The sequence below is a fragment of the Arachis stenosperma genome, chromosome 5 (genome assembly GCF_014773155.1).
Source record: "Arachis stenosperma cultivar V10309 chromosome 5, arast.V10309.gnm1.PFL2, whole genome shotgun sequence".
Classification (NCBI taxonomy): Eukaryota; Viridiplantae; Streptophyta; class Magnoliopsida; order Fabales; family Fabaceae; genus Arachis; species Arachis stenosperma.
The window spans coordinates 34,084,294-34,093,878 of NC_080381.1; the positions used below are offsets into that span (position 1 = coordinate 34,084,294).

Here is a 9,585-nt window from a genome sequence, read left to right on the forward strand (position 1 = left end):
AACTCGTAACCGACCATACAGCTCATATCACAGCCCCCAAGCTTGGCCTGACTTAGAGGAGACAGGTTGAGCTTTTAATTGGCGAGTTATAGCTCGGTGTGTGGAGCCCCCAGGTCAACGTGTCTCGTTTCCCCACTTACTGTTGACATAGGTATAGATGGGATTGCTCGTTGGGTGTTGTGTAGTGTAATTATTACTGCTTGGTTCAACTTCCCATGAGACTTGGTAACCGTTTAGTATGGCTTTTAAGTTAACGGCCAGGATGTTATAATTGAATTGAAGAGTTAAATTAAAATTAGTGGCTAGGGAAGCTTGTGGAATTCTTAAGGTTTTTGAGTGGGAGGCAGAAATTGTTATAGCAGAAATGAGTACTAGAGGTCAGTAAAAACTGCTTCTTCTTCTTCGTCTCTAATACTTTTGCTTTCTGTTTTGTTCTTTGAAAATGAGTGAGAAAAAGAAAAAATTTTTTGTTGGTTTTGAAAATGACGAAAGTTATGGTTGGGTTGACCAGGATGTACACATACGTGCATCTTTATTTTCCGATATGGAGAGTGTAAATAGGGTGAACTTGGGAAGGATAGTTAGGAGTGGGTTTCGGGTGGAGATGCTGCCATGCAGTCGATCTGACCGGGTTTTCCACAGAAAAACAGATTTTGAATACTTTTACATGTATAGTTGCGTAATGGAGGAACTGCGAGTTAAGCTTCCTTTTTCTGTTTTCGAATGTGATGTGATGAGACAGATGAATTGTGCTCCGTCTCAAATACACCCGAATGGGTGGGCTTTCATCAGGTGCTTCCAGGCTCTGATGGATTTCCTTGAGATTGAAGCGGAGTTAGAGCTGTTTTTTTGTCTGTTCCAAGCCAAGGGGGTTTGGAAGGGTTTGTGGATCAATCTAAACAGTACTCCAGGGTTTTCAATTTTCAAACTTTACAAATCCTCTTTTAAGGATTTCAAAGAGATGTTTTTGAAAGTGAAATCGAAAGATGAAGATTTTCCTTTTTATCTAGACGAAAATTTGGGGGAAAAATTTCCCATGTATTGGTGCTGTCAACCGCAGCATATACTGGGTCCGGAACTCATTAATTCCCGAAATGAGTGTATTATCTCATTTCTAATGGAGATGGTTGATAGGGGAGGGTTAGTATCTGTGTCCGACCTACTTGTGTGGGAGGAAAATAAATCTGCTGTTATAGAGTATTTTGGTAAGGTATTTTTATTATGAGGGTTTTTTCGAGATTTTAGCTGCTCCATATATGTACTGAAGAATTTTGTCTCTGTGTTGTAGCTGGAAATTTTCCTGGGGTTACTGCTTCGAGCTTGAGATCACGTTTTAAGGCGAAGAATTTTGATGGTTCCTCATCGAACGCTGATAAGGCGGATGGTGGCACCGAGGTTAACCAACCTCAGCCAAAGAAGAAGAAGATTGTTTTCAAAAAGAGGAAGTCAGAGTCTGGTACTGCCGAGGAGGTGTTGGCTAAAGACAATAGCATTCCTCTTGAGGATTTATCAAGTTTTATTGTGAATCAAGAAAAGCTTCATGTTTTCGAAGAGGAAGGGGAGTCTGGTTCAGTATGGAGTAAGAAATTTTCTTTTAATGTGGTAGCTGATGAGGTTGTACAAACTGTGTCTGATATGAATCGGGTGGGAGAGGTTGGAGATGTGGCAGTAGATCAGTTTCTACAGGTTTGTTACCGAACATATTTGTGATATTCAGGTCTTGTCTCTTTTGTTTTTTTTTTTTTTTGACATTTATTTTTGGTTTTCAGGTGTTAGGTTTCCGACTCGCCAGTATTGGGCGTAGTCAAGAGAAAAAACATAGGAGGCTGGCTTCTGAACATAGCAAATTTACTGAACTGAAAGATCAGCTATCAGTAAAAGAGTCGAATTTGACTGACCTGAAAAAGAAGCTCTCTGATGTTGAGACTGATCTGAAGGTTGAACGAGAGTCTCGTGAAAACCTTTCTGGTTTGCTGAAAAAGAAAGAAAGTGACCTACTAGGCTTTACTGACCGAGTTATTGATTTGTCGGCGAAAATTAAAGAGCTTGAGAGTAGCAAACAGGGTGACATTTTGGATGCGTTTGCTGAAGGGTTTCAGAGGGCTGTGAACCAGGCAAAGCACCTTGCTCCTGATGTTGATTTTTCTGCTATGGATCCTGGGAAAATAGTTCAGGATGGGAAACTTGTTGATGATGAAGAAACTGCTGAGGAGGGTGATGATAATCTGGCTGACTGATTTTTATTTATTTTCTGTTAAAAGACACTTAGACGTGCTTTCTGTAGTCTGTATGATTAGGGATTTTCTGTTTCCTAATCGTTTGTTCTGTAGCCTTTTGTTGGCGTGATAACTGATATGTCTGTTTGCGCATCCGTAGTTAAATGATGCGACTTTTTGCGTTTAATGGTACTTTTTGTTAATGAATTGTAGTTTGTTTGGAACTTCAAATAGAGATAGATGCTTACTGAAATTACTTGAAAAGATTTAGACTTTATTGATAGTACCTGTACAACTTTGCACCAGCCTCATTAAAACCTCTTTGAGTAAAAACCTTTCGGAAAAAATCCTCAAAGTAGGAAAAAGAGTACTGGTTTATTTTCTAACTGTAATATCGTTTCAAAGAGTTGACATTCCATGTGCTTGGAATTTTTGTGCCGTCTAATTGCTCCAACTTATAGGCTCCTCGTCCGAGGACTTCGTATACTCGGTAGGGGCCATCCCAGTTTGCGGCGAGCTTTCCATGGGAAGGAGGTCGGCGGGCTTGCTCAGTTTTTCTTAAGATCAAGTCGCCGACGTTGAATGTTCTCGGCTGAACTATTCGTGAATATCGTCGGCTTAACTGTTGTTGTAGTGCTCGGTGTCGAATAGCTGATGTTTCTCGAATTTCTTCAATTAGGTCAAGCTCTGCCTGCCGAGCTTCATTATGATGCTCGGACTGCGTTCTGAGGGAACTTTGCGATATCTCCATAGGGATCATTGCTTCGGATCCATAGACTAAGCGGAACGGCGTTTCTTTTGTCGTTGAATGTACTGTAGTGTTGTACGCCCATAGCACTTCTGGTACAAGTTCGGCCCATAATCCCTTTGCGTCGTCAAGTTTCTTTCGTAGTGCCTGAAGGACGACTTTATTAGCGGCCTCTGCTAGGCCGTTTGATTGTGGGTGCTCCACCGACGAAAAATGCTGCTTTATTTTTAAGTTCTGCAAAAACTCCTTAAAATTATGGTCAGTGAATTGCCGACCATTGTCAGTAACAATATGGTGTGGTACACCGAATCTACAAATTATGTTTTTCCAAACAAAACTTATCATTTGGGATGATGTGATTTTTGCCAAGGGTTGTGCCTCGATCCATTTTGAAAAATAGTCTATTGCAACCACTAAATATTTCACCTGTCTTGGGGCCGTGGGGAACGGTCCAAGAATGTCCATTCCCCATCTGTTGAACGGCCAGCTTACCTCGGCCTGATGAAGATGCTCTGCTGGCATATTAATCATCGGTGAGTGTTTCTGACATTTGTCACAGGATTTGACTTTCTGTTTACTATCGTCCCATATCGTCGGCCAGTAAAAGCCTGCCCGGAGTACCTTTCGTGCTAAAGTCCGAGCACCACAATGTATTCCGCAGATGCCCTCATGGGCTTCTGCCAAGACAATATAAGCTTCTTCCCTGTTCAAGCATTTTAGCAAAGGTCGAGAATATCCTCGCCTATAAAGAGTGTTATTCATCAGTGTAAAAAAGGAGGCTTGTCGTTTAAATTTACTCTTTTCCTGAATTTCTTCTGGAATAGTACCGTTTTGAAGATAATGTATGTAAGGTTGTTGCCAACCCTTTTGATTAATTGTGCTTAGGATATTAGGTATATCAATGCTTGGTCTGCTTAGAGTTGATTGGAATAGGGTTGAAGTTTGTGTTTGTGTTGTGGCCAATTTTGACAAAATATCGGCTCTGTTGTTCTGTTCCCTAGGTATATGGCTGATGTCAACCTTTGAAAAATCATGTAATAACTTTTGGACAATATCTAGGTATTTCAACAATATCTGATCTTTTGTTTGAAAACCATTGTTTACTTGCTGCACAACTAGTAATGAATCGCAGTGAATTTTTAGAAATTTGACATGTAAGTCTTTAGCTAACCTGAGCCCGGCGATGAGGGCCTCATATTCGGCCTGGTTGTTACTTGCTTTGAACGAGAATTTGAGAGAGTGCTCGACTACTATGCCTTCCGAGCTTTCAAGTAGTATGCCTGCACCTGCCCCTTGGGGATTCGAAGCTCCATCAACGAATAACGTCCAAGTTTGTTCTTTATCGTCGGGCTCTGAGGATGTAAGCTTGGCTACAAAGTCTGCTAAATACTGAGATTTGATCGACCCTCTGGGCTGATACTGAACATCAAATTCGGATATCTCTATGGACCACTTAACTAATCGTCCTGCTAACTCAGGTTTAGAAAGTATCTGACGAAGCGGGTGAGATGTCCGAACAATGATCGTGTGACTCTGAAAGTATGGTCGGAGTCGCCTGGCAGAGAAGATTAGTGCGAGGGCGAGCTTCTCGAGCATTGGGTAACGTAGCTCGGCATTCTGCAGTGACTTGCTCACGAAGTAAACCGGCTGTTGTTCCTTGTTGCTCTCTGTAATAAGAACAGAACTAATAGTCGCATCAGTCACAGATAAGTATAGATATAAGGGTTCGCCGAGCTTTGGCTTTTGCAAAACAGGGGGTTTAGATAGAAACTGTTTTAAATTTGAGAATGCCTGTTCACATTGTTGATCCCAAGAAAATTGTTTTGTTGTTTTCTTTAAGCATTGAAAAAAGTTAAAAGATTTAGCTGCCAAACACGGCAAGAATCTGGATAATGCGGCCAGGCGGCCTGTTAGCCGTTGAACCTCCTTTACTGTAGTGGGACTGTGCATGTCAAGGATAGCTTTGCATTTCTCTGGATTGGCCTCTATTCCTCGGCTTGTTAGAATAAACCCGAGGAACTTTCCTCCACGGACGCCAAAGGCACATTTCTCAGGATTTAACCTCATATTGTATTTTCTGACTTGGGCAAATATTTCATCAAGGTCGTTGGTATGCTCGTGGCCGACCTTTGTTTTGACGACCATGTCGTCCACATAGACTTCAAGGTTCCTGCCTATCTGTTGTTCAAAGATCTTATTCATTAATCTTTGATATGTTGCACCTGCATTCTTTAAACCAAAAGGCATGACATTATAGCAGTAATTACCATATTCAGTTATGAAAGCTGTTTTTTCCTGGTCTGATGGATGCATAAAAATCTGGTTGTAACCAGAATATGCATCCATGAAACTCAGTGTACCGTAACCGCATGAGTTATCTACTAAGCTATCTATGCAGGGTAAGGGATAAGCATCTTTAGGACATGCTTTATTTAAATCAGTGAAATCGACGCACATGCGCCATTTACCGTTGTGTTTTTTTACCATAACGATGTTAGCTAGCCATGTCGTGAATCTGAGTTCCCGTATGAATTGAGCATCGATGAGCTTTTTGACTTCTATCATGGAGGCCTCTCTCTTTTCGTTTCCGAGATTTCGCTTTTTCTGAGAAATTGGTCGGGCTGATGGGTTGACTGCTAATCTGTGTGTTATTACTGATGGGCTAATTCCCGGCATATCCCCTGAGGTCCAAGCAAATAGATCGGCATTCTGACGTAAGAATGTGGTCAGCTTTTCCTTCGCGTCTTTATGCATTGACGCTCCGATGAAGGTGAACTTTGCTTGATCATCAGTCAAGGCGACCTTTATTAGATCTTCATTTGGTGTAGGTCGTTCTTGAAGATCGGCTCTTGGGTCCAGCTCGGCTAAGGCTGGCTGCTCTGATTGTATAGAATTGATGTGAACTTCGGCAGTTTTCCTTGTAGGCTTTAGGCTTATATTGTAGCAGCGGCGAGCTTCATGTAAATCACTGTGGATGGTTGCGATGATGTTATCCTGCACAGGAAACTTAACACAAAGGTGAAATGTTGAAACTATTGCAGTGAATTTATTGAGAAATGGCCTTCCTAATATAGCATTATAGGGACTGAAACAATCAACCACCAGATACTGGATGTCTTGTGTTTTAGACAAGGGATGTTCTCCGAGGGTGGTTTGTAACCACACCGATCCCATCACCGGGACTCGCTCTCCCGAGAAACCAACTAATTCTCCCGAGTATTGCTGTAAAATGTTAGTGCTCAGTTTCATTTTTTGAAATGTACTAAAAAAAAGGATATCGGCGCTACTCCCTGGATCAAGTAGTACTTTTTTTACTATAAGGTCGGCCAGTTGGATAGAAATGACCACTGGATCATCATAATTGGTGTAAGCAGCATTAAGGTCGGCGTGTCCGAAGGTCAGCTCGAGGATGTCCTGCACCGGAGTGGGGCTATGCGGAGTATCTTCGACTGCTAACATGGCCCTGTAAGTTCTTTTTCTAGCCGAGCTTGTATGGCCACCACCAGCATAACCGCCAGAAATGCAATTGATCACCCCTCGTGGTTGAGTAGGAGCTTTCTCTTTGTCATTTGATGACGGACCTGGCGTTAGTTGTTCGGAGCTCGATGCCGCTCTCTTTTGCATATGTCCTGTAATAAACTTGTCAAGATGTCCCTGGCGTGCCAAGCGCTCTAGTAGATCTTTGGCGATGACACATTCGTCTGTTGTGTGGCCATGCTTCTGGTGAAAACTGCAGTATCGGGTTTTGTCCACGTTCTTTGCTTCTGGATAGGTGCCTGCTTTCTGAGGGGGTTTGATCAATTTAGAGTTCAGTATCTCCTTGATTATATCGTCCCGTTTGGTATTAAACTGGGTGTAAGATTCATATCGCGGGACAGGCTTAAAACTCTTTTTGTTGTCTCTTGGCTTTTCATCATCTTTTGGGGCCGACTTGTCTGCCTTTCGTGCCTGGCGAAGCTCCTCAATATCAATCTGTCCCTTGGCTTTTTCTCGAAATTCGGCCAAGGTTTTGGGTTTGGCAACGGCGATGGTCTCCTGAAATTTTCCTGGGCGCAGGCCGCTCTTAATTGCGTGCAAATGGACCTCAGGATGTAGGTCAGGGATCTGCATGGCCACTTTTGTGAATCGAGTTATATAATCTTTTAAGCTTTCTTGTGGTCCTTGCTTAATAGTCGTCAGATAGTCTGAGTCGTGGAGGTATATTGCAGACGCTGCAAAATGATCCTCGAACTGACTGGCTAGCTCCTGAAAGCGGGAAATTGAATCTGCAGGCAAAGAACAAAACCAGTCAAGTGCAGGACCGTCTAAAAAAGATGGAAAACATCGACAAAGAATTGGATCGGATGCACCGTTAACAATCATGATAGACCGGAATTTTTTGACGTGTTGCTTTGGGTCACCCAATCCGTCATATGGCACTAAGGTGGTCGGAAGGGTGAATTGTCTGGGGAGTTGAAAGTTCATTATTTCGGCTGTAAACGGTCCTGCCGAGTTGTCGGGTTGCTCCTCCTCATTATCAGGGTGAGCTTCTTCGTTTCGTCGGTTTTCTTCATCCCTGCTCTGTGGCGTCTCAGAAACATGAGTTCTTTCGTTGTTCTCATGATCATTGTTGTGATGTTCTAAGTGAGCTTGCTCCAGTTGCGCAATCTGGTTCTGCATTCTCTGATTGTCCTCCGCCATCCGTTGATTTGCCTGTTGAAGCTCGGTCACCATCCTTAAAAGCTCGGATGGGGTGGGTGGGGGGACATCAGCCATAGGGGCACGTGAAGATTTCGGGGTTTAGCTCTAATAATGTCTCGAACTTCGGGCCCCACGGTGGGCGCCAAATGTTCTTACCAGCTCCGGCCGAGGTATAGGTCGCTTTCTAGATAGGTCGGCAGACTCCTGAGATACGATCCGGAACCTCGTCCACCGGAAGGAACACGGGGGTGGGTACCTGCAAAGGCACTCCGACGATCAAGTTAATAAAAGAATATGTATGAAGGTTATTTTTGTGACAGATTGATTACCTTCTCCTCCTTTTGCCTTTCCTTTTAAATCTGTTTGTTGCCGAACGTTAGACTTGGGTCGTAACGTTTGGAGAGGTGATTTATTGCTCATCCGACGTTATTGAGTGAGAATGAATGCTGATTGTAACCGAAGATCGGTTGTGATGGCGAATACGTTACCGAGCTTATAACTCGTAACCGACCATACAGCTCATATCAAAAAGTAAAACATATTTTAAAAAGGATTAAAGTATCAATAATAAATTGTGATTGATATCAATATTAATAATTAACTTTTATAATTATTTTTATCTACTAAAAACTACATATAATATTTCTTTTGTGGTATAAAAAGGTTGTGATTCATAACATTTTTGTGAAATTATATTGTATGGACACAAACTCAATTATTTAACAAATTAAATTTTAATTAATATGTTTATTTTTTACTCCTATTTTTATTCATTAATTATTTTACTTTTTATATTTACAATAAATATTGAATGTAAAAAAATAATATTGATTGTTATATATTTTATTTATTTAGAGTCATAATTATTTCAACAAAGCCCTATACTTTTCATTACAAAACTAATAAGCCTGAAAAAGATGGATTATTTTGCGAAAGAATTTTTGGACCTGTAAAAGATGTAATTTGTGCTTGTGGAAATTATCGAGTGATCGGAGAGAAAAAAAAAGACAACCAAAAATTTTGCGAACAATGTGGGGTAGAATTTGTTGATTCTGTAGTAAGTATCTACAATTAATAATAACCTGATACTATAATTTTAAGTTGTATAATATAATAAAAAAGAACGTAGCAATTTATATCTGCTTTCTATATAGCAATAATATTATATATATTTATATATCTTATTATCTTCTCTTTTAGTTATTTCCTAAAAATATTGGCATATAATTAATGTAGATAACGTATAAATTGAGTAAATATTTCCATTGAATTAATCATAAAGGTTAATAAAATATAATAGCATAATTTTTACCTAATTATAGCAAGTATCTTTATTAAAAATATTGGTTAATTATTACCGTTTATATATATATATATATATATATATATATATATATATATATATATATATATATATATATATATATATATATATATATATAGTAATAGTGAATTTTTACAATTATTTATCATTTAGAGAATTCATAATTCAGACATTGTTCTTTTTTTATTTTTTATTTTTCATACCTAATGGCTGCTAGCTACAATTCTATCAATAGTATTACTTATGGTAGATTATGTGATGAAATCATGAAAAAGTTTGGAAAATAAAGGCAAGAATTATAAGATTATAGAAAGTCTCATCCAAATTTGACAAGAGCAAGACGGCTTACATAGAAATAGTTCTAATGGATGTTAAAGTTAGTTGATTATTTTTCATGATTCTTTCAAGTGATGTTAGATCCAATTTATAAATATTTTTTGTTTATATTTTAAATTTATTTGATAAGTAAATCATTACAATCAAAGACAGTGCCATTAAATAGCTTTATAAGTGCTAATAGTTTTTATATTTAATTTATTTTATAGTGTGATAAAATTTATTTTTCAATCAAGAATTATTTGGCAAAGATGTTTGAGAATGAATTGATTGAGGGAAAG

General features: G+C 39.6%; 1 protein-coding gene across 1 annotated transcript; it reads right to left on the reverse strand.

The window, feature by feature from the left end:
• Positions 1-2,598: 2,598 nt before the first annotated feature.
• On the reverse strand, positions 2,599-7,719 carry LOC130980685 (uncharacterized). The gene is made up of 2 exons (XM_057904340.1): positions 5,232-7,719; positions 2,599-5,138 (listed from the first exon to the last, which is right to left on the reverse strand). Exons 1-2 carry the CDS (start codon positions 7,717-7,719, stop codon positions 2,599-2,601), a joined length of 5,028 nt encoding a protein of 1,675 aa, XP_057760323.1.
• Positions 7,720-9,585: the final 1,866 nt, after the last annotated feature.

Bases quoted from the DNA above. Each gene is read 5' to 3' on its own strand.
- LOC130980685 (XM_057904340.1), bottom strand. From the start codon at position 7,719: ATGGCTGATGTCCCCCCACCCACCCCATCCGAGCTTTTAAGGATGGTG. The intron at 5,139-5,231 runs GTAATTACTGCT...AACAACAGATAG, and splicing joins AGCTTTCATAACTGAATATG to GCAGGAACCTTGAAGTCTAT.